The sequence below is a fragment of the Nanorana parkeri genome, unplaced genomic scaffold (genome assembly GCF_000935625.1).
Source record: "Nanorana parkeri isolate BGI_ZX_2015 unplaced genomic scaffold, ASM93562v1 scaffold96, whole genome shotgun sequence".
NCBI classification, from domain to species: Eukaryota; Metazoa; Chordata; class Amphibia; order Anura; family Dicroglossidae; genus Nanorana; species Nanorana parkeri.
In genome coordinates this window covers 1,897,898-1,923,144 of record NW_017306364.1, presented here as the reverse complement: position 1 = coordinate 1,923,144, position 25,247 = coordinate 1,897,898, and the positions used below count along the sequence as shown (strand labels likewise).

General features: G+C 47.9%; 2 protein-coding genes across 2 annotated transcripts; both read left to right on the top strand.

The window, feature by feature from the left end:
- The first annotated feature begins 747 nt into the window (after positions 1 to 747).
- Positions 748 to 9,704, top strand: ASB16 (ankyrin repeat and SOCS box containing 16). Its single transcript, XM_018552710.1, has 5 exons — positions 748 to 1,069; positions 4,751 to 5,018; positions 6,623 to 7,115; positions 9,330 to 9,443; positions 9,519 to 9,704. The coding sequence occupies exons 1-5, from the start codon at positions 760 to 762 to the stop codon at positions 9,702 to 9,704; spliced, it is 1,371 nt and encodes a 456-aa protein (XP_018408212.1). The 5' UTR covers positions 748 to 759.
- A 3,835-nt stretch (positions 9,705 to 13,539) lies between these two features.
- TMUB2 (transmembrane and ubiquitin like domain containing 2) lies at positions 13,540 to 20,067 on the top strand. The gene is made up of 3 exons (XM_018552715.1): positions 13,540 to 13,693; positions 16,053 to 16,696; positions 19,693 to 20,067. The coding sequence occupies exons 2-3, from the start codon at positions 16,056 to 16,058 to the stop codon at positions 20,054 to 20,056; spliced, it is 1,005 nt and encodes a 334-aa protein (XP_018408217.1). The 5' UTR covers positions 13,540 to 13,693; positions 16,053 to 16,055; the 3' UTR covers positions 20,057 to 20,067.
- Positions 20,068 to 25,247: the final 5,180 nt, after the last annotated feature.

Sequence of the window (25,247 nt, the reverse complement as noted above, 5' to 3'; positions counted from 1 at the left end):
TTTTTCAATTTTAGAGCAGGTGAGGGCAAATCTGGTCCTCCAGCTGTTGTGCAACTACATGTCCCATGAGGCATTGCAAAACTGACATTTACAGGCTTGACTCGCAGAGGCATGTTGGGGTTCGTAGTTAAAACACAGCTGGAGACCAAAATGAGTGGTTACCCCCCGCAGTGCAGGGGGGTAGACCCACTGCAAGGGTTAAATTGCCTGGAGTTCTTTAATATCCCTTTAGGTAACTCAGGCCTTGGTGTGCGGTCACATGACTAGGCCCGCGTGATCAGTAGACAAGTATAGATCTTCTATGGACAGACATACTGGGGGGAATTTATCAAAACTGGAGCAAGCAGAATCTGGAGAAGTTGCCCTGGGCAACCAATCAGCATCTCTCTTCAGTTTGCTCAGGTAAGATTGGAAAATGAGACAGAGAAGCTGATTGGTTGCAGTGCAAATCTGCTCCAGATTTTGATAAATATCCCCCCTCCCCTCCCTCACTGTATGTTGATCTGGTAAACTGAGCTCTGTGTACAAGATATATTAAATGTTTGATGGCCTTCGATGAAGGGATAATATTGGTTCATTCCACGTGACGAATGTCACACTGAGTCAAGTTCGGGGCAGGCCACCCCATAATTATCTCCAGGAAAGTGACACTGCAGAAATATGTTTACCATGTGGAGCAGCAGAGCCTCTCAGTTATAAATAGGACTGAGCAGCCCTCGTTCAGCGAGTGCAGCGAGTCGAAGCTCCCCTCCTTGTACAATGTCCAGGGAAACCTTCCCCTTCACTGCGGCCACCCTACGCTCCCTACAATGGCAGAGGGAACAGCTGGAGTACGAGGACCGCAGGAGGGCCGTGAACCGGCAATGTCTCACCCGCAGGCTACAGACCGGCCGAAGCGCTTTTCAACCCCCAGCTAGCCAGCGGCGCCACTACTGCCGGGACACTGCCATCCACAACGCCCTGTACACTGGCGACATGGAGAGGATTAAGGTCATATTCAAAGAACAGGACTCGGCAGAAGTGGTGGTGGAGACGGTCAGCGAAGAGCTGCAGTGGTCCCCGGACATAGGTGAGGTGGTCTCTATAGTCACCCAAGGCGTTGGCCGCGCACGTTTCATTTGGATTATACAATCAGAACTGGACTATTGTGTTAGATTTACTAACCATGTACAACAGGGGAGGGCAAACTCCGGTCCTCTAGAAGTGGTGCAACTACAAATCCCATTAGACACCGGAAGACTCTGACAGCCTCAGGCATGACTCCCAGAGGCAGATCCATAATGGGATTTGTAGTTTCACGACAGCTGGAGGGCCGGAGCTTGCCCAACCCTGCTAAAGTGCCTGAGTTTTAGTTAACAGAAGGCACCTTGTGGTATTTGTATTCACTGGGATTCATGGGTATTTTTTATTCCTCTTGTCTCTCCACCTCTGGGAACTTTGGATTAATGCAGAAAGAGAACTCCAGATGGGAGGGGTGCAAGGTCTGCAGAGAAATGTCACAAGGTTCAGATTAGCCAGGGCAATAAGGCCTTCACCTGATTGGGAGGGGTGCAAGGGCTGCAGAGAGATGTCACAAGGTTCAGAGCAGCTAGGGCAATAAGGCCTTCACCTGATTGGGAGGGGTGCAAGGGCTGCAGAGACATGTCACAAGGTTCAGAGCAGCCAGGGCAATAAGGCCTTCACCTGATTGGGAGGGGTGCAAGGGCTGCAGAGAGATGTCACAAGGTTCAGAGCAGCCAGGGCAATAAGGCCTTCACCTGATTGGGAGGGGTGCAAGGGCTGCAGAGAGATGTCACAAGGTTCAGAGCAGCCAGGGCAATAAGGCCTTCACCTGATTGGGAGGGGTGCAAGGGCTGCAGAGAGATGTCACAAGGTTCAGAGCAGCCAGGGCAATAAGGCCTTCACCTGATTGGGAGGGGTGCAAGGGCTGCAGAGAGATGTCACAAGGTTCAGATGAGCCAGGGCAATAAGGCCTTCACCTGATTGGGAGGGGTGCAAGGGCTGCAGAGAAATGTCACAAGGTTCAGTGCAGCCAGGGCAATAAGGCCTTCACCTGATTGAGAGATTCACCTGGTTGGGAGGGGTGCAAGGTCTGCAGAGAAATGTCACAAGGTTCAGAGCAGCCAGGGCAATAAGGCCTTCACCTGATTGGGAGGGGTGCAAGGGCTGCAGAGAGATGTCACAAGGTTCAGAGCAGCCAGGGCAATAAGGCCTTCACATGTTTGGGAGGGGTGCAAGGTCTGCAGAGAAATGTCACAAGGTTCAGAGCAGCTAGGACAATAAGGCCTTCATATGTTTGGGAGGGGTGCAAGGTCTGCAGAGAAATGTCACAAGGTTCAGAGCAGCTAGGACAATAATGGCTTCACCTGATTGGGAGGGGTGCAAGGGCTGCAGAGAGATGTCACAAGGTTCAGAGCAGCCAGGGCAATAAGGCCTTCACCTGATTGGGAGGGGTGCAAGGGCTGCAGAGAGATGTCACAAGGTTCAGAGCAGCCAGGGCAATAAGGCCTTCACCTGATTGGGAGGGGTGCAAGGGCTGCAGAGAGATGTCACAAGGTTCAGAGGAGCCAGGGCAATAAGGCCTTCACCTGATTGGGAGGGGTGCAAGGTCTGCAGAGAGATGTCACAAGGTTCAGAGCAGCCAGGGCAATAAGGCCTTCACCTGATTGGGAGGGGTGCAAGGGCTGCAGAGAGATGTCACAAGGTTCAGAGCAGCCAGGGCAATAAGGCCTTCACCTGATTGGGAGGGGTGCAAGGGCTGCAGAGAGATGTCACAAGGTTCAGAGCAGCCAGGGCAATAAGGCCTTCACCTGATTGGGAGGGGTGCAAGGGCTGCAGAGAGATGTCACAAGGTTCAGAGCAGCCAGGGCAATAAGGCCTTCACCTGATTGGGAGGGGTGCAAGGGCTGCAGAGAGATGTCACAAGGTTCAGAGCAGCCAGGGCAATAAGGCCTTCACCTGATTGGGAGGGGTGCAAGGGCTGCAGAGAGATGTCACAAGGTTCAGAGCAGCCAGGGCAATAAGGCCTTCACCTGATTGGGAGGGGTGCAAGGTCTGCAGAGAGATGTCACAAGGTTCAGATCAGCCAGGGCAATAAGGCCTTCACCTGATTGGGAGGGGTGCAAGGGCTGCAGAGAGATGTCACAAGGTTCAGAGCAGCCAGGGCAATAAGGCCTTCACCTGATTGGGAGGGGTGCAAGGGCTGCAGAGAGATGTCACAAGGTTCAGATCAGCCAGGGCAATAAGGCCTTCACCTGATTGGGAGGGGTGCAAGGGCTGCAGAGAGATGTCACAAGGTTCAGAGCAGCCAGGGCAATAAGGCCTTCACCTGATTGGGAGGGGTGCAAGGTCTGCAGAGAGATGTCACAAGGTTCAGATGAGCCAGGGCAATAAGGCCTTCACCTGATTGGGAGGGGTGCAAGGTCTGCAGAGAGATGTCACAAGGTTCAGAGCAGCCAGGGCAATAAGGCCTTCATCTCTTTGGGAGGGGTGCAAGGTCTGCAGAGAGATGTCACAAGGTTCAGAGCAGCTAGGGCAATAAGGCCTTCATATGTTTGGGAGGGGTGCAAGGTCTGCAGAGAGATGTCACAAGGTTCAGATCAGCCAGGGCAATAAGGCCTTCATATGTTTGGGAGGGGTGCAAGGGCTGCAGAGAGATGTCACAAGGTTCAGTGCAGCCAGGGCAATAAGGCCTTCATATGTTTGGGAGGGGTGCAAGGTCTGCAGAGAGATGTCACAAGGTTCAGTGCAGCCAGGGCAATAAGGCCTTCATCTGTTTGGGAGGGGTGCAAGGTCTGCAGACAGGCGTTACAAGGCTCAGAGCAGCTCAGAGAACAGGCCTTTTTCTGTTTTGGAGGGGTGCAAGGTCTGCAGAGAAGTGTCACAAGACTCCGAGCAGCTCAAACAAAAGGCCTTCATCTCTTTCTTTAGAAACAACATATTGGCAGTGTGTACTAACCCCAGGTATATATACAGCAGGAGTACAAACTCAGCTGTCCAGCTGTGGTGACACTACAAATCCCATCATGCCTGTAATGCCTCATGTTTCACCACAGCTGGGAAACTACCAAAGTTGCCTATCCCTGGTCTGCATGCAAAAATATGAGTGAGGAGTAGGAAGTATCCATTTTTTTTATGGATAGTGTGGGGAAGCGTGCAGAAGCTTCCTGTAATAAAGACTCTCTCTCTCCTTGTGCAGGGGGACTGGTCTTGTCTCCGCCCCCTCCCGTAATAAAGACCGGTCACTGCTGTTCTCTCCTTGTGCAGGGTGACTGGTCTGGTCTCCACCCCCTCATGTAATAAAGACCGGTCACTGCTGCTCTCTCTCCTTGTGCAGGGTGACTGGTCTTGTCTCCGCCCCCTGCTGCAATAAAGACTGGTTACTGCTACTCCCCCTCCTTATGCAGGGTGACTGGTCTTGTCTCCGCCCCCTCCTGTAATAAAGACCGCTCACTGCTGATCTCTCTCCTTGTGCAGAGTGATTGGTCTCGTCTCCGCCCCCTCCTGTAGTTTTCTGCAGGCAGTCTGTAGTGGGTGGTGTCTGCTGGGTCCCTCCCACAGCTCAGCTCTCTGCACAGGCTATGTACAGCACAGTGATGATGTCACTGCTACTTTTACATGGTAATAGCACCCTGTCAGGTCCTGTATATCTATCCTAACATGTTCCTTTTAAGCTACAATAACATCTGTATAAAATATAAATCAGATAGTGATGTGATTAATTAACATGTCTCCCTTCTTGTATTTGCAGGTCTCTTCTCCTTAATACCTAAAAAGTCTCACACCACCCCACTGCGTATCACCGCCGCTCGAGGATATTCAGAGTGCGTGCGCCACTTGATATGCCACGGCGCCAACCCCAATTCTACCGTGGGAGGAAGGGGAGCACTGCATGACGCCTGCGAGGGAGCGCACACTGAGTGTACCCAGCTGCTGCTGAGCCGTGGAGCCGACCCCAATCTCCAGAGCGAAGACGGGCAGCTGCCCCTCCACTTCTGTACCATAAAGGACACTCTGGAGTGAGTATATTGTTTAAAATGGGAGCCATCATCTATGGATTAAAAACAATGCATTGTGCAAGTTCCAACACCCTGGTTGGTCCCCCCAGTCACATTTCCTGTAATTGGGGGGCTACCCCCGCACTGCAAGGGCTGAGTGCTCGTTTTGCCTAGGGAGCTAAAATACTCACCCGAACTGTGATCCCAGCTAGCTCCTAGACCGGTCCCTTCAGCCTTGCTCCCCTACCGCTCCGGCGATCTAAGGTCCTGCGAGTCATCACATCCTATACACCAGGGGTGCCCACAATTTTTGTGCTAAGATCTACTTTTCAAATGACGAGCTACATGAGATCTACCAACGAAGAAAAAACCTCCCTCCCTCTCTCTCCTGGCTGTCTCCTGGCTGTCTTTCCTCTCTCCTGGCTGTCTCTCCTCGCTCTCCTGGCTGTCATTCCTCGTTTTCTTTCCTGGCTGTCTCTTTTCGCTTTCTTGGCTGCCTCTCCTCGCGCTCTCTCTCCTGTCTGTCTCTCCCCGCTCTCTCTCCTGGCTCACCTTGCTGTATTTAGCAAACAGTGTAGTGCAATAGGCTGTGTAAACTAATAGTCTTTGATGTAATACATAGCACTTCAACCACCAGTATCCACCAGAAAGGTGTTAGGGAGCTTGGCTCAGCAGACTCAGGCTAATAGGTAATCATGTGTGCACAGCTAAATAAATATACCAAAATGGAATAAAGGGGCCGCCATTCACACCCTTCGTGATCTACCAGCATCAGCTTTGATCACGATCTACCTAATGGGCACCCCTGCTATACAGCGTATAGGACGTGAGGATGCTGATGGCATTCCATCGCTGGAGCGGAAGAAGGGAGTGGGTTGAAGGAATCAGTCTAGGAGCCAGCTTAGTTCGCAGTTCGGGTGAGTATATCTTTTATTTTAGCTCCCTAGGCAAAATGAGCACTTAACCCTTGCAATGCAGGGCTAGCCCCACTGCAAGGGTTAAGATTTTATTTGCCCGGAGTTGTGCTTTAAGCAGCAGAGACTCTGTATATCTTTTCTGACATAGCAGCCTTTGTCTTCCCTGCCAGCAATCTTCCTCCAAGCATTTGTAACTCAGTGTTCAATCTCGGCATGTTCTGCTTGCTAGGAATAGTGAACTCCCCTGCATGTGCATGAGACAGCGGAACAATGAAGGAGGTCATAGACATTGCAGCCCTGTTGGGGGGGTTCTTTGGGAGGCAAGTGTCCATTCCCTACAATGCAGACGTAGCTCTGCTTTAGATATAGGGCTCTGCTATTGGACTCCGAAGTCTGGAGACAGAATGTGCGACACCAGGCATATACATGCATACTCGCAATAGGTTGGACTTGATGGACTTATGTCTTTATTCAACCTCAAATACTATGTAACTGTCAGACTTCAAGTAGCTTGAATAGGGCCAATATAAATCTTGAATTAATAAACCTGGGCAAATATAATCATTTAAGACTGAATATTATTTGGTTTTGGAATATATACTGTAAAGCATGCTGAAGATATGAAATGTGCTCTGTGTATTATGTTCTTTCTTATTCACGTAAGGATCTCAAAGTCGGTCTCCATTTTAACAATCTTTTATATTATAGATGTGCAAAGCAACTGCTGGAATATGGTGGTATTGTGAACCTTCCCTGCCATAACACCCGTGCCATGCCACTGCATGTGGCGGCCACCCGCGGTCTGGAAGCCCATGCAGCGTTGTACTTGAGCCTTGGCGCTGACCCTCGTGCCCTCAATCGTGAGGGAGAGACACCCGTTAATGCAGCCTGTGCAGCCGGCGAATCCCCACAGCACTTTGGGCGATACCTCAGGGTGGTAGAGATGCTACTGAAAGCAGGGGGTAATGCTGGCACTCCTGGGAAGAAAGGCCATGGGCCCCTGCACAATGCCAGCTCCAACTGCCATCTCAAGCTGGTGCAGATGTTACTCGATCATGGGGCATCTGTCAATGTGATCAACAGCGCTGGGTATACGCCACTGGACTGTGCACTGCAGGTGTGCACTGATTACCCTGAGTGTCAGCCCCATCAGTTGGTACAGACATTACTCAACCATGGCTCAGTGCCCCCTAGTGTCAAGGTAAGTCAAAGTTACTGGTCTCTCCTGATTGGCTTAAATAGTGTAACTTCAGTGAACACATAGTTTGGGCTTATTATTGTAGTGTTTACCTTAAAGCCAAACTCCGGGCTAAATTTGTATTGCTCATAAAGATCCCCCAGCCTGTGTTAAAAAAGCAGGTGAGGCTGAAAAAGCTACCCTCATTTCAGAGCTGTGCCACACAGAACCTCTTATTTGCCACAAGATGCCCTTAGACTTCTGGATTGAGTGAGGCCGGGCATCATGTAACCTGGAAGACTAAGTGCAGATGATCATGGCTCCACCCACTGAGGGGGCATCACCCTGACCCCTACATTCACAGCGTACTGGTGTAGAGAACAGCACTGATGTCTTCACATCAGTGCCACACTCTGCATCAGTATGGACTGCTCAACCTGTAGAAGAGCATTCTGCAGCATCATGTGACCGGCCTGAAGACTTTGGAATATGTAAGAGTTAATATACAAAAATAGGATTTTTGTACGCGCCGTGAAATCCTTTTCTTGGAGTCCATTGAGGGACACACAAATCTTTAACCTTTGGGCTATACTGCTGCCTACTGGAGAATTAGACACCGGCAAACACAAAAAGTGCAGGCCAGCCCAGAATTGCACATCCTACTACCCAGCATGCCTTAGTTTTGTAGCAAAGCAGTAGAGAAAGAATGGTTATGAACACACAGTGGTGGGGCCTGTGTCCCTCAGCGGACTCCAAGAAAAGGGTTTTCTAGTCAGTACAAAAATGTATTTCTTGACCTCACAGTAGAGGACACAGGCATATTCAAAGACTACTGGGTTATATGTAGGTACCATCAAGTGACTGGATACTGGTTAGACCTGGGAGGACCTCCATAGGACCACTCCCTCTCCAGGAAATCCTCTGCCTTTTGCTAGTGTCCATAGGTATGGATGTCTCCTCTCTACTGAGGGAAATGTGTGGTAGTTTAATCACCTTATTCCTACTCTACTGTAGGAAAAGCCTATGATGCAACGTACGAGATGCCAGATGGGGACCTCCTGGCCTCTAGGTTCCATGGATCAATGAGCAAGCTCCTCAGTCAGGGACTTGAGCAACTCAGAAGCCACTAAGCCCGCAGGTTAAATCAGATAGAAAATGTACATGAGAAGGCGCAGGAGCAGCAAGGAGTGTGCATGAGGCTCCACCCAGCAGATGACATTGGTGCTCAGTCCCACAGCATTAACCCCTTCCATTGTAGAAACTGGGGACTTTAAAGGCTCCCAGTGACCTATATTAATAAGGTGGCTTCCAGTGCTTGGCCTCAATAAGAGACGGGGCAAGCACTGAGGCAATGCCAGTGGCTATAGACATGGTAAGCACCCCGCAGCTAACTCTTTACCAGAACAGAGTCTGGAAAGTGCCCAACAAGGAGCCCAGTGCCTGAAAGACACTCCTAAGCAACCCTCACAAAGTCCAGTCCAGCGGGGTCCAGACTTTGTACTTTAAGGATGGACACGCTGGATAGCTACAATCGGAGACGAGCTCTAGCAGTGATTCTTGATTTGAAGAAAAAAAACCTGTAGAGTAATGAAAAAAGTGTTAGCCAAAAAGTTAGTGTTTACCAGGACACGCCTCTGCCTCAGAACAGCTGCAGAAGAGACATGTATCCTAGTACACTAGCAAAAAACTGAGGCACGCTGGTTGTAGGAGGGGTTAGCCTAGGCTGGCCTACAGTTTTTGTCATTAAGTCCTCCTGTAGTTGGCAGTATAAGCCAAAGGTTTAATCCTGTGTCCCTCAATGGACAAGACAGAAAATTATTGGGGGAACATGAAGCCCAGAGTTGGTCTTTAACATAATTTTTTTTTTGTGCGATTTTCTCATTTTATAACTAGCTCTTCTTTACTTTGTCTTTTTTTTTAAATGTGGGCAACCAGTCATGGCACCATGTGCCTAGTCATATGGTCACATGATCTCCCTGGAAGAGGCTTAGTGACTGACATTCACACACAGCTGGCCAATCCGCAGCACTGCTGAATTCCTGTAGAGGTCAAATTGCCAAGGTGCACTCGTAGCTAAAATAGCAATTTCGGATGGGTTAACCCTTTAATGCTGAGAATTCCCCCTTTTAAGAATGTATTTCTATGTATTAAAGGCCATGAAAATGAAGAATCTTTTTAACTGTGTTTTTAGTTTTATGGCTTTTATAATGCATTTAAAAAGAGATTCACTATCCGCAGATGTGGAGGTACTGTGCGGCATCACCCCTGACCTTTGAGATCCTCCTCAACGCCTACGATCGTATCCCGCCAGGTGACATCTGGATAGCAGCTGTGCCCTCTTCAGTGTGGGAGGTAAGGATCCAATGCTCTATTAACCTATAGCAGTATATAAGGCCATTGGTAAACCCGCTTCTCCTCTTTTTATAGGAACATCAGACTTTATATGAATCCATCTCAGAAGTTTCAAATCAACCCCGGCGCCTTCAGCACCTCGCTCGCTGTGCTGTCAGAAGTCGATACGGTAGCCTATGCTACAAAGCGATTCTAGATCTTCAATTACCCCCGGCGCTGACGGCGTATCTTCTTCTGCAGCCGGAGGGCAGTATCCACTAACTAGTGGTAATGAAGAGGTGACGGCAAGTTTGTCAGTTCAAGGCCGTGTCCAACTATAGTACAATTAGTCCAATGACCAATAGGCACCGAGATATGGTTCTCTTACAGTGTCTTAAGCATTAAGTGGTCCAAAAAACAACCCCTGGAACCACTTAAGCAGACCTACAGCCCAAAAAGACCTGCCTACTGCTGTGCTCAGTCACTTGGTCCTGGTTCTAGGTTACATGTCAATGCCATGGCACTAATGTCAGCAGAGTTGAAGGCTTTGCTAATGACGGCACCCGCAATGCAGAGCTTCTACACGACATGTAAGCTGGGATTGGAGTGTTTGTTGTTCCTAAGTGACAAGTACACCTTTTAGACTTCCAAACCCCGCCTCCAGTCTGGGCAGTATCAAAAATGTTTAATTTAGGTCATAAAAGTTAAAAGGGTGAAATACTCCTACCCTGGCTGCTTAAACTACGTATCTGGGTGGCTGGTCATGTCAAGGCATTTGCACACAGTCTTGGGTGACAATTCAGGTACAGCCAACTACAGTAGTCGATTCCCCACTACAGCATCATGTGACCACATACCAAGGCATTCAGTCATGTAACCTGCTGCCATAGAATTCTGGAACTGTGTGTTTTTTCTCAGGAAAGGCTTACGCATTCTGAGCATTCTTTTCATTTTTTGACTTGAAGGCAAGGTAGCCACGGGTCTTTTTCTGACTACAGGTCAGCTTCGGTAAAATGAAATCTAGTGTAGTGCAATTCATGCCAGCCACAGAACTAAAACAAACACGTGTAGGATTTTTCGTCAAAGATCTGTAGAGCAGTGCACACACTCTTGTGATCTACCCATCCTTGTTATGCTGTACTGTGCACAGCTTAAATGACCCAGTTGCAGGATTAAATATTAGAGAAAAAAAAGGCTGCCCTGCAAAGAAGAGATCTTATACGTACCTGGTCTGCTTCCATCCTTCGCTCTCCGATGGAGCTATGTTGTCCAAAGAAAATCTGCGCCCAACATACTACTCGTGGTGTTGAATGCCTGGTCCCCCCGCTGTGCTCTGTGGTTCATTCCGTACTACAGGACACAGCAGTGACATTTATAGGTCAGTGGGTGCTGCAGGGGGCACAGTCAGTTCAGCAGTCCCAGGCCTGTGGAAGGAACCATAGCACTTGCATGCTGGAAGTGTGTCCGATGATGAGGATTCTCAGGGCACTGTAGCTGGTGAAGTGAAAACCAATGTTGTGGGCAGGGCCAGATTTACTCTCTGCTGCCCCAATGCCAGGTTCCTGAATGCGCCCCCTGTATGCAGGCTGCATACAAAAAATCTCGGCGACATCGCCAAGTTCACGTGTACAAAACAAGCGGCGGCTTCCCCGCTGTACATTTAGTTCTGCTTGCCCAAAGCAGGGCTAAATGTAGAAAACAGCTACCCGCCCGGCGCCCAGAACTGCATGTCCCAGGCGTCGGCAGATAGGAATTCCACACCCCTGCTGCCCCTCTACTACTCCCTGCTGCCCCAAGGCCGCCGGACTTTGGTTGGCCTTGTGAGAAATCCAGCACTGGTTGCGGGCAGCACGATAGGTAAGTATGAGATCTTGTCTTTATAGGGCAGCCTTTGTTTCCAGTATTTCATTTAGCATCACAATCACTTGAAGGAGAGTGTTGCTCTGCTTCTTCCCTTTGAACACCAGTCAGGTTAAGCTCTCCATTTCCTGTAAAGTGAAGAAATACGGAGGCCGCCATTGCTGATCTCTCCTGCAAATGCTAGAGGCCGGGCTATAATACTAAATCAATGGCTTTGTAACTCACTGAGCCAGAACAAGCACGCAGATCAGTTGCACCTTCACTTTTCTGATAAGGATTTTTATCACTAGCCAGCGACTGATAGGGATTTTACAATTGAAGTTTGCCATTAAAAGCTTCCGCTTCCCACCCATGTAGCATCTCGATATGAAGACAGATTTAGGACTAAATGAGGGAATTATTTCATGACTTTTTGAAGAATACAAAGTTGTGTTTTATCCATCTAAATCCTGAACAATAATAATGCTAATAATACATACATGTGCCTTGTATTACATTGTAGTGTAGTTCTCCTATTTAGCCAGCAGATGTCCCTGTTATACCTCGCTGTGGAAAGCCAGACAGAGCCATGGACACCGCAGTGCCTAGAATTTTAGGATTGATTTAGAATGTGAGTACGGTACTTTGAATTCATAGTGCTTATAAAAAATAAAATTGTTCCAAACATGACGCGTATTGTACGCTTGCATATACAGAAATCTCTGCACCTCCTCTAGTGGTGGTAGTATGGGAAAGGGGGTGTCACAGCTCATACAGGTCTACATGTCAGTTCCTTGGCAGGAGGACAGTTGCTAATTTACCTCTATGCTGCAAGCTGTCACACCCCTACTTCACAGGTCGGAGCTACAGTGCACTCTAGGGGACCCAGAACTGTCAAACGTCCTGAATTTCTAAAGAAAGTGCCAGGTTTTTGCACCTAGAAATGTCTGCCATTACAAATAAAACAATTTCTGCATGTTATGTTCCGATCTTTTATTGCATCTGTGTCTGCCTTGGAGGGATTTTCCTCACTTTCTGCCCTGGTGACACAACAGGAAGTAAGGGGAAATCTCAAAAGGAAGCAATGAACACTTGACAGGGGTTTAACCCCTTCTCCTCTCTCCCAAAAAAGTTTTGGCCGTAGTTGTGTTTTTAATCTGATTGGTCACTTTGTGTTCGGGCCTCATGCACACGGGGCTTTAGTGCCCACATGCGAGTTCCTGTTGCTGGATGGACAGGCGGCTGCGGGCAGCTGTGGCCTTTCAACCTGTACAAAGCAATGACAGGTGGACTAGAGCTGCTAAGGTTGCCACCTGTCCAGGATTCACCCAGACACTCCGGGTTTTGAATGCTGTGTTCGGGTTTAATGACAGCAGAAACCCGGACACAAGATGTCAGGTAGACGGGGGCAACCAAAATTAAGATAGGGCTACTGGCCCCCCACTGAAAATAGTCTCAACTGTGATATTTACATATGTCATTGCTTTGTACAGGCTGATCAGCCACAGCAGTTCTCAAGCACCTGTCATTCCAGCCACAGGAATCCACAGATTCTCGGGGCATTCTGTGTGAGTGAGGCTTTAGCGCATCATAATCCAGTAACTGGGTAATTTGCTGTAAATCAGGGGTAGGAAACCTCAACACTCCAGCTGTGGTGGAACTACAAGTCGCATAAGGCATTGCAAGACTATTACAGCCATGGGCATGACCCCCAGAGGCATGATGGATTTTGTAGTGCCAAGGTTGCTTACCCCTGCCGTAAATCATTAAACCACTGGAGTAGAAGAGGAAGGACACAAGGACCCTAGGATGTCATGTGACCAACCAGCAGATATCAGCATTAAGAGCCAATGGCACCTCCACCATCCAAAGTGCAGTGACTATCCGTGTATGAACTACAAATCCCATGAGACATTGCAGGAATTACAGCCAGTGACAGATGCATGCTGGGATTTGTAGTTTCACCACAGCTAGAGCGCCAGGTTGTCTAGTTTTGGTTTAAATGTATGTGCTCAGGCTGCAGAGGCCTTGTAGGCAGCAAGACTATTTATATTATGTACCTGAAAATAAACCCGTCATACTGGTTTCCAGTATATGATGGCGCCCTCAGCAGTGTACCTGCTGACACTTGCTATTCTCCCAGAACTGCACTGAGACCAGACCGCCCCCTCCTTCTCATTACACTCATGCGTCACATGACTGGGCGGCCTCCGGTACTCGCCTATAGGGTGACGTCACATGTGCTCGCTTTCAGGCAGGTGATATGGGAACACGCATGCGCAGTACAATCCTGGACCTGTCCGGTGGCATCACCAACACGTCACTCAAGCCCGCCTCCTTGGTCGCGGTCCGTGTGACGTCAGCTCTTCCTGTGTCGGGTGGGCCCTGGTGACCCGGATTTGGGGCTGACAGGATCGCAGCGGCGGCTGGCGGTGAGTGACATCTGTGTCCTGCTGTGACGTCACCACGCCCCCTCCTAGTCTGTGTGGGCTGTGATGTAACCATATACCATGGTGTTGTATATGAGTGTCATTGTATTCCTGTGGTATATAATGTCATGTATACAGGGGTATGAGTGTCCCCATTGTATATATTGTCCTGTATACAGGGGGTATGAGTGTCCCCGTGTTGTATAATGTCCTGTATACAAGGGGTATGAGTGTCCCCGTTGTATATAGTGTCCTGTATACAGGGGTATGAGTGTCCCCATTGTATATATTGTCCTGTATACAGGGGGTATGAGTGTCCCCGTGTTGTATAATGTCCTGTATACAAGGGGTATGAGTGTCCCCGTGTTGTATAATGTCCTGTATACAGGGAGTATGAGTGTCCCCGTTGTATATAGTGTCCTGTATACAGGGAGTATGAGTGTCCCCATTGTATATATTGTCCTGTATACAGGGAGTATGAGTGTCCCCATTGTATATATTGTCCTGTATACAGGAAGTATGAGTGTCCCCGTGGTATATAGTGTCCTGTATACAGGGGTATGAGTGTCCCCATTGTATATATTGTCCTGTATACAGGGGGTATGAGTGTCCCCGTGTTGTATAATGTCCTGTATACAAGGGGTATGAGTGTCCCCGTGTTGTATAATGTCCTGTATACAGGGAGTATGAGTGTCCCCGTTGTATATAGTGTCCTGTATACAGGGAGTATGAGTGTCCCCATTGTATATATTGTCCTGTATACAGGAAGTATGAGTGTCCCCGTTGCATATAGTGTCCTGTATACAGGGGGTATGAGTGTCCCCGTCGTATATAATGTCCTGTATACAGGGGGTATGAGTGTCCCTGTGGTATATAATGTCCTGTATGCAGGGGGTATGGGCATCCCCGTGGTATACAATATCGTGTATACAGGATCTCACATTCACGTGTTGTTGGGCTCTGTGCACATATAACGCTCATTATTCTGCCTTAAAGTGACAGTAACCTTAGGAGATAAATCTCCAAAATACATTTAGGTTCCCCAACTAAGAACACGACGTTGGGTCAGACTTCTTTTAAAGAAGGAACATGACCCACCAATTGAATGTCTCCCAAGATAGTTACTTCTAAGGCAAGTGTCAAGGATGTCAGTGTGCTTATTTCACCTCTCGTCCGAACTTTTAGGCCCGCCAATGGGCGTTGTCATAGCTGATCACGTGTGCAGCACCACGGCAACTGCAATCTAAACGAGGCTAAGATGGCGTCTTCCATGGCTGTAAAGATAGGAGGTTGTAGTTCCGCTCTACGTCCCCACAGAAGCCCTGATGAAGGGGGAGTATTGTTGCCCCTGAAACGTGTTGGCTGTTTTTCCTTCAGACTCTTTCACCCACTCGGTAAACGTCCTAGGTGCCCTACTAGGGGGAGACCTGTTAGGCTGTTGGAGCCGCCTTACCAGAGTCAGTGAGCTTGCTTGGAGAACTTTGTTACATTTGAGTGAGCATTGAGATATATTTGGATCGGAAGCATCCTAGTATGATCCGTGTTTACCTTCCCCAAACTGGAGTTAAGGGGGTTGCCAGCGGCATATGCCACATGTCTCCGGCAGCGGGCCCATGTAAACAGACTCCCGGCGGCTGTAGCCCATAGCTATAGTCTGGTTACATGTGTATAGCTGACTGTTGGCTTTACACTGGAAGTGATTGTGGTGGCTGACAAGCCTTGCAGGGGCCAGTAAACATGTGCCTGACACCCCCTGCCTTGCTTCATGGGCCCCTCTGCAGGCCCAGGAACAACATCCCACGTGTTGGCGGGTAGCAGAGAGAGAGACCAGTGAACATCCATTCGCTGAGTTCCTCTCTACTGAATGAAACCAGAAGAGACGATGATTGGAGCACTTCCGGTTTCTGAGCCCTCCTCCCTGGCTAGAGATCTGCGCTTGATCAGCTTCAATGGACTGCCAAGGTGATATTAGGCGTCTAATAGACCCCTAATGTCACCTTAAAGAGAACCCGTCACCTTCAATGTGTTATCACATAGCACTATGGAGGACCTGCTGGGTCCCTCCCACAGCTCTGCTCTCTGCATAAGCTATGTGATGATGTCACTGCTACGTTTACAAGGTAATACCTGAGTTTCCATAGACATTTTGGTGCACACTGGAAATATCAGTGTTTAAAGATTCTTCCTGAGGCTGTAACACGTCATTGGAGCAAATATAGAAGTCAAAGGCCACTGAAGAGGTGATTATAATCTCGCCTCCTATTTGCAACTGCTTTGGGGGCTGGATTGGACAGACCGGCTCCTGAACTCTATATGAATGTATCCACCCCTGCTTTAATTGATGTTTCTTGTTTTTCTGCAGAAAATGGGCATGGAGTCGCCCCCGCCAACCATGATAGAGGGCCTTGGCGATGAGGTGACCGTTGCAGTGGGCCTCTTTATCCTGCTCTTGGCCCTCGTTCTGGCATGGCTATCAACCTACGTGGCCGAGGGCAGCGATCCCCTACTGGGCAGCCTAATGCCCGCTGGACGTAGAGAACCTCTTCTGGGCCTCAGCAACCCGGTGCCCCCAAATCCTGAAGTGCAGAGGACTGTGGAGCCCCAAGTGGAGAAGCCAGAAGAAGGGGAGCAAGGCCAAGCTGGAGAACAGGGCGCTGGCAGTGAAAACGCTAGTCTTGACCAGATGCTCGATATCCAAGGAGTTCCTAAGCGCGGCCAGCCTGTGCACGCTATAAGCGAAGCCGATGAAGACCTAGCAGAGGGAGAGGTTGATGGAGTGGACAGTTCTCAGGAAGTTGCAGGACAGAAAGTCCCACCAGAAGAGAAAGAGACGGAGCGGGATAGTGCCACAAAGCAGCAGGATCATGAATGGAGGAAGAGAGCAGGCAAAGGCCAGGAGCAGGCACAGCCTGAGGAAGAACTAATCACCGTGCGGCTGAAATTCCTGAATGAAACTGAGGAAGTTGCCTTGGTGAGGCCAGATGATACCATCGGAACTCTGAAAAGGTAAGAAAGTTCGATCTGGAAGAGTCGTATTTATCAGAAATAGTCAAAGTAGAATTTAGGATTCAGTGAACCGAATTGGAGTCTTGACTACCTAGCCCTTGTCCAGCCATACCTTGGAGAGGTGATAACAAGGCTCAGTCATAAGCTCACATGTGGGTGATACCTAGGATGGTCTGCATGCAAGTACTGTACGTTTAGGAATGCTCACTACTCTACACTCATAAAAACAATGGGAGTGGCGAGCGCACAACAGGTGTGGACAGTATGGAAAAACCTTTAAATAGCTTTAAAAAAAACTTTAAAAGCACTTTCTTAAAAAAACTTTTTTTTAAAAACTTTTTTTATTTTATATATATATAATTAAATAAATAAAAATAAAAAACTTTAAATACCGGGTGTGGGTGAGCGAGCTCCTAAATCAGGGAGAGGAACCCTGTAGACAATGTGAAACAACGAAAGAAGGAGCGCTACAACCCTGGAATACTGGGTGTTTAACAGTTAAACAGTTAAAAGATATAGTGTAACTATTGATGCAGACTCACTTTTGGACGGACGAGGTGGTATCTTGCCGTTAATTGTCAGCACGGCTCGCAGGGCGGAATCTGTGGCTGGTCTGTGTGGGAGTGAGCTCCGGGCTGTGGGGCTTCTGTTCAGTCCATGGATGTTGGAAGGTGAATCTTGTGGCCGGATGACCAGTTGAGGCGAAGTACACTGTGCGTGTAGTGGGACGCTCACCGTCAGGTGCAATGAGAGCTCAGCTGGCCAGGCTGCCACTCGTCGGCTGATCGGGAGCAGGAGCACCGCTGTACACCGTTCTGACAGTGGAGCAGTGGTCGCTATGCAAGAGGTTAAAAAGTAAGCTACAGGCTGGGGGACCTTGCGGTCCGTGGAGTGGTCGTTGTGGCTACGCGTTTCGAGGCTCTGTACCTCTTTGTCAAGCCAGAAGTCGTTCTGAGATCGTGCAACAGTTACACTATATCTTTTAACTGTTTAACTGTTAAACACCCAGTATTCCAGGGTTGTAGCGCTCCTTCTTTCGTTGTTTCACTACTCTACACTGACAGCCACCCATTTTGATATTTGCATAACTCCTCCCAAGAGCCTGCCCACTGCTTGTATCAGGGCTGAGCGCTCTTGGGAAGAGTATTGAGGCAGGGTGCTGTGATGTTTTAAGGCAGGGGTCTCACACCTCCGGCCCTCTAGCTGTGGTGAAACTACAAATCCCATGATGCATCTCTCTTCAGGAGTCATGTCTGTGGCTGTGAGAATCTTGTAATGCCTCATGGGATTTGTAGTTCCACCACAGCTGGAGGAAAGAGTTTTGAGACCCCTGTTTTAAGGAAACCTTGTACAGCACCCTGCTGGCCCTTCCCACTATCCATGACTACATTGGATAGTGAAACCGAAACCTAGTGATGACATCACTGCGCCTAAAATAAAGTATATTTTATATAAAAATGTCATCATCATGTTGATGGGTGGGTAGGTCGGGACCAGAAAAGGCAAAATATAACCAGGTTAAACGTAAGCTCTAAAGTCTACCTGAAATCAGGGGAAACCTGGTAAAGGGTCATTATTGCTCCGAGAGTGTACAGGTTCGTTTTAGCTTACCCCCTGAGCAGCTTGGGAACCCCAAAATCTAAGGCAACCTGGTAGGCCAATTTCAACCAGCTTTTGCTATCAAGAGTCAGCCTTGTCCCTTAGTACCACCTCCTGCACTTCACTTTTGGCCAGGATGCCCATCGTAGTGATGGAGTATAGTGAGGTGTAGGAAGGGACCAGAGATGCGGGATACAAATTGCACACCAGGGTGCCCTGGGGTTCCGGGTGCTCAGCAGGAAATGGTAACTAATGTTTAGTCACTGGGGGAACGTGCCTGCTAGGGCATATCACTGGCAATTTACCAACTTTTAACTCTCTTCAGGTTTTGTATTTATGAAGTGCGTTGGCAGGTCAGACTGTGAAAGTCATTTCTAGATAAAAACTTGGGACCAGGCTATGGACTTTCATATCTTCAATACTCGAAACAAGCCCTCACTGACCTCTGTAGCTGAAGACACTATGGAGAAATGCTTCCTCAGATTTTACAGCAGCAGTGCTATAGTTGTTAAGCCTTCAACAATGCTTTTCCTTAGTAATTACTCGGCAGCTAAGCTTTGCCATACTCCCACCTCCCAGCAATTCTTTAGCAGCTCCGCCACCATTCTCTCTTCTAGTAATGACTCCGCAGCACAGCTCACTCTGCCCCACAAGCCCCAGTAGTGGCTCAGCAGCCTTCCAACCTATGCTGCAAACACAGGAGCTCTAGGAGGGGGGAGCAGGGTTATCTGAGCTTCTGAGTCATTGTTTGGTAGGGGGGTAACTGAGCTGCTGAGTCATTGCTGGGAGGGAGGTGCAGGGTAAGCTAAGCCAGGGCTAGACAAACCCCAGGAGCCAGGTAGCCAATGCTCCTTAATAATTACAGCTGTGATTGATGGAGCTGGCTCCTAAAATAAAATCCTGCTGACTCCTGGATCGGACAGACTGGCTCCTGAATTCCATATTAGTTTGCCCACCTCTGAGAGAATGACTTTAATGACTTAATTGCTTCTGCTGTGAATATTGAGGATGAATTGATCCGCAGTACCTGCTGCTACCAAGGTTAGTTAGGGAGGGAGGGCTCGTTTTAAAGCTCATTTACAGCTTGGACAGAATATGTAAATATGAGAAATCCCATTGCCTGGCCACAGGTGTACTTTGTTAGCTGTCTGTCTCCCATCACTTATTGGCAGATATCGGTCAACAATGTTGTATCCATAAGTGGACTCTGGCATCACTTGTTGGCTACTGTTGAGGGTGGACAAATGATTGGACTTGTTAGAAAAGAACTGTATTGAGAGAATATAATATATCATTTGTTTATGGAGATTTGTGTCTCTCATGTGTTTGCATATTTGTTGTCACCTCCTCTTTTCACTCTCCAATTTCTTCCCCGTCTTACTTTTCTTTTACTCCAGTAAATATTTCCCAGGTCAAGAACCTCAGATGAAGCTGATTTACCAAGGACAGCTCCTGCAGGACTCTTCGCAGACCTTGCGCTCCCTCCATATCGCAGACAACTGCGTCATCCACTGCCACCGCTCACAGGCAACCGTCTCCTCCTCCCCGGTAGGCCCCGAATCTGTCGGCACGTCAACCGAGCACACCGGCCTCACCCCACCCCTTGGGAACCTGATGATACCAATCTTTGTGGTCATGCTGGCACTGATCTGGTATTTCCGGATCAACTACCGCCAGTTTTTCACTGCCCCCGCCACGGTCTCCCTGTGCGGGGTCACCGTGTTCTTCAGCTTTTTGGTCTTTGGCATGTACGGACGATAGAACTGTGAAAACAAAACAAAAAAGTGACTTCTGACTGTTGTACAGAATTACTCTGTGGGATAAACCAACAAAGCTTCTGTTCTGTATTCTGTATCAATTCACCAATACCTTTAATCAGGCTTAATCCCGTTCTCAGTACCACACGGATTGGCCGTGATTAGGGCCTAAGCGGTATTACTTACTGGGTGGTATCAGATAGGCTTATTGTCAGGGGCCCCCAATTTCTCCAGAAAGGCCTTGCGTAACAGGAGCATATTACGCCATAAAGAGTCACCCCATGACCTTTATGAACAATAGGCTTAATGGGAAGCTGCAAGAGTTTCGGTCTCTATGGCAGTGCCAGCGAGATTGAGACAAAGGATGGGGCAAGGAGGCCACCATGTATTAGATCTGTAGAGGGGATTATTATTTGAAACATGACATTTTCAAAGGTGGATGTGAAACAATAGACTGTTACCCCCATCCTTGAAGAGAACCTGTAAGGGCAGGTGTTACCTGATGCAGCCTGGGCTCCCATTTATTGCTGGAGGCTTCTGTTGTCCAAATTCCCCGAAGCGGTGCCTATTCCGGTACCAGCACTTTAATATGTGGGATATGAAAGAGGTGTAGTCCGCCCTGGAACTAGCTCCACCTCCAGAAGTCCACCTCCAGCTCTGGTGGGGGACTTGACTATGACGGATAACTAACTTCCTTTAGGACTCAAACTTTTAGCCTAATTTAAACTCCTGTCTTGTTTTTGTCAAATTGGGGGGCTTCTTTAAAGGGTCACACTACCCAATACCTGTTTTTGTCAGTGATATGCCATAGCAGACACCTCTCGGGGGGCGAAACGTTGGTTTCCTTTTCCTGCTGACCACTTCAAAAACCCCGGAAACCTGGACCCTGGTCTGCAGTTTTCAACCATCATTCCTGGTCAAGAGTCTGTCCCCTCCTCACTATTGGTCCATCACTATAATGGGCATCCTGGCCAAAGGTAAGGCATAGGAGGTGGTAGGGGACAAGCCAGGCTCCTAATAGCAGGAGCTGATTGAAATTGGCCTAGCAGGTTACGGCACATTTTGGTGCTCACTAGGAAGGCTATTAAGGAGGATACGGAAGTTCAGGAAGTGGGAACTCTGCGGCAGAGATCCAACCGCATAAATAAGTTAGGAAGTTGTTGAGCGATTCAGCTCCTGATACTGAAGTATCCATTTTGTGTGGACTGACCCTTTGAAAGAAACTCGAGTTGATGAGAGAAATCCATTAGATGGCATTGTGGACTTTCCTGCAACCGGTGCAGTATCCTCTATAGTTGTCCCGCTCCTCTTTTGGCTTCAGTACTAAGTCACAAATATGAAACAGACGGCAGTAAGTTGAATCACAAAGCACTGAAGCTCAAGGATCAGCATGATGGCCTTTTCATAGGGACGTTAGCAATGGCATCTGACGTATTTCTCTATTTTCTGTAACAACACAATACACAGGGCAATGGTACACAGAAACCAGTGAACTCTGGTTCCTGTCAGATACAACCTCATTGCACTGTGTTAACAAGCCCTTGAGGATTAGTTTCCCCATCTTGTATGAAATGTAGGTATATTGGTGTTGCATGGTGTCAAGTTGGACAGAGCGCATGTTGTGAAGCACAGTCTTGGATATCCACACAGGCGGTATCGTGTTAGTACCCGCACCTGTTCTTGTGGAAGGACATGTCAATGTGAAGAGCCTTCAGCCTAGGTCTGCAGGCCTTGAGGTTTAACCTTTCAAAGCCAAAAACATGTTGATTATATGGAGTGTACAATACATTATATGAAATGTCACGTCCATATTTGATATTACAGAGCAGGGCAGTGATATCACAAATATTGGAAATCGGATCCATTACTGGGTTTGCTCTATTGGGCACTGCGCCTCAAAGGGAAATGTTCAAGTTTTACCTTTTGGCAATGAGGATAGTCTGTAGTAACGCCAATTCACGTCTGTAAATGTTAAATTGGGTTGTGTGTTTATTATTATTTTATTACTACAAATGGATGCAGAGGCAGGTCAGATCTCTGTAACATGTAGTAAAGGGGCTCAAAGCTCTGAAGGGCACTGCAAGGAAACCCTGCTTTGTAGACCTTGATCAGTAGATGTGCATGTGGAAACCGGATTGTTTCAGGGGCTGATTGCTGCCTCATAGTAACTAACAGTATTCACCCTAGACTTTCTTTTTAGCTGGGGTACCCCCATAGTGACTCCCCACGACCAAGGATTCCTTAGACAGTGGCCCCAAAAAGTGCCGCACACCCAATGCCCCAATTAGTTCACCACATGTCCCCAGTCAGTTCCCTTATACTGAAATAGCACCCTCATGAGATTTACACTGTGCCCCTATAGTGTTAATCAGAGGCCCCGCCATGTATTTCTGCTCCCATTTATGTGCTCAGTCTATGCCATAGTGCTCCCCATGCTGAGCCTAGACTCCCTCAACACAGCCAGTTCCATCCCTACCATCACAAGAGGTGCTGCAATGACTGGATGCGAGTGTCTACTATACGATCCCCACCCTGCACAGTCTGTCTTCACCTGATGTCAGTGGAGTTTGGGAGGCAGGTTCAGTAATGACATCCCCTGTGCTGACTGCAATAACAGGCAACATGGGGAGAGGCAGGGGCCATGGAACCAGAAGATGTTTTGGTCCTATCACTAGACAGTCTGGGGGTTCTGTGCACTAGCCGGATGGACAACCCAGCAAAGTCCTCCTGGGGAGAACAATTTATTGCTTACAGCTCAACATTTTATTGGAATTATAGTTCCCATTTGTCTGGCAGCCAAATCCTTTAATAGATAAGTCAGTGTAGATACCTCCAGTACGTATTGAGCGGTTTGCCTGGTGTTCAGCTTTAACAGTCGGGAGCATGCACAAGGAATGAGATGGGTTATTGGAACTATTTAAAAAGTGAATCACTTCTTGCCCTGCTGTAAAAAAAACAAAAACATAATCACCTTTCTGTTGTGTTGTAGATTGCAATGGACTTGAAGTGACTGTCCACCCAGGAGCTATGTGTTGTCTGTTGGTTGAAAGTCTGGAGTAGTAACCAGCTTGGGGATGTCTCCACCCTATATGTCTGGTGTTCAGGAATTGTCATGACATTACTAAATTTGTGTTTTGTTTTTTTCATTGGGATGTAGAAACTTCTCTGATATAGAGACGGGAAGGCTTGTTTGTGTTTTCAGGAGAGTTCACTATGGACGACTTGTGATACCTAGATAAGATGCTCCGACCTGGCTCACTACCCGACCTTAGTTAGGTACTGGAGGAAACGAGACCGCTGCTTTTATTTTACCATGAAATGACACAAAAACAAATCTACAGGGTTAATATATGAATGAATAAAATAATTTTGCTTCTTCATGACTGGATCTGAGGTGTGAGACCCTTCTTTTCCTTCGTATGCTATGTTGGTTCATGTACTGTCCAATCAGAATATCTTTACTGGTCAATAAGACAAGCAAATGGCACTGAGCAGGGCTTGGCCATGAAGTCACCCTTGGTAACAAACTCCAAATTAAAGATAATTTGTGGTGAAATAAACTCTACCTTTCACAGGCACAAAACCTCCTGCTCCCACCCATTCACTGTCATGTCTGTCCAACACCTCGTCTGGTCGTGGAGGCCAGTGATCTGGTGAGGAGGTCCAGGCCCACCAACTGTTGAGCCTTTATGTTGCAGCTATTTAAAGTCTTCAGGCCTGTATGAGGACTCATCTGAAGGGCCCAGCTAATGAGACGAGTCCACGTTATCAGGAAACAAAGTGGGCTCTGAAAGAAGGAACCTCCCATGTTGCCGGACAGGAACAAAACAAAAAAGGAGACCTCAGACATGACCCAACCTTTGACCGCTAATTTGGGTGAGAATCCAAGCCATTTTTTATATAAATGGAACCTAGCATAGTTGGTGGTGTACTAGAAAGTGTTCTAACCACAAGCTGTGTTTGCTAGTAACGGTAATAGCAGGTAAACTAGGGGATCTGCTTATAGGAAGGGCTTTAAAACTTTATCATGGGATACAACTTCACTTTAAAGCCTACACTTCAGTAGAGACACAGCAGCTATATAATGCCACGTCTCCTTTATATTACACATCAGATTTACATGGGCGTGGATGCAAATTGCTGTTCCAGGTAAGGTACAAGTATGTTGATCTCTTCTACACATGGATGATATCCTACACTCAGAGTGCTGGTTGCATAATTCCCTACAATATAATACATTGTGGAGCTAAACAAGAACTGGGATGACCTATCCATTCCTAGCTGTCTAGGGCTGCTCAAGAAAGCCAAAACCTGACTGGTGGGTAGTTTAGTATAACTATTCACTGGGTTTAATAAATGAGACCTTTACTTCACACTCACTGGTTACCCCCTCTGACCTCCACGTCACTACTGTGCCCAGTCATGTGGTGGAAGTCAGGAAGGAACTAAGGCTGACACTTCCAGAAGTGTTGCTTTTAGGGATGTCCTGATGCCACTTTTTCAGGCCCAAGTACATCCCCCTCATGTACTTGCCGATACCAATTACCGATACTTTTTCTTAAAGGGACAGGTGACTTTAAATGATCCATAGTACAACTACATGTTATGTACTATGGATCATGGTTTAACCTATTCATGTTAGCAGGGGAGAATTGTAACTCTATTGCTGTAGTGTAGTGGAGGTGTGTGCTGTATATATGTACTACATATACATTACACACGTCCAGTACGCTATAGCAATAGATTTACAGCCAGCCCCATCCCAGCTTCCCTCACTCACAGTTCCACTCCGATCCCCATAGCCTCACGCGGTGCCTCTTGTAGTCGGCGCTGGGCAGGATCGCTGCATCGCATCTCGGTGCTCAGCTTGTGGGAGGCGCTCACAATTCTGCCCTGCTAACATGAATAGGTTAAATCATGATCCATAATACATATACAGCACATACGTCCCGTACACTGCAGTAATAGAGTTACAATTATCCCCTGCTAACATGAATAGGTTATATCATGATCCATAGTACATAACATGTAGTTGTACTAAGGATCATTTAACCCATTCATGTTAGCAGGGGATTATTGTAAATATATTGCTGCAATGTACGGGACATTTGTGCTGTATATGTACAGTACATATAGAATGCACTGCAGTAATAGATAAACAATTCTGCACTGCTAACATGAATGGGTTACATGAT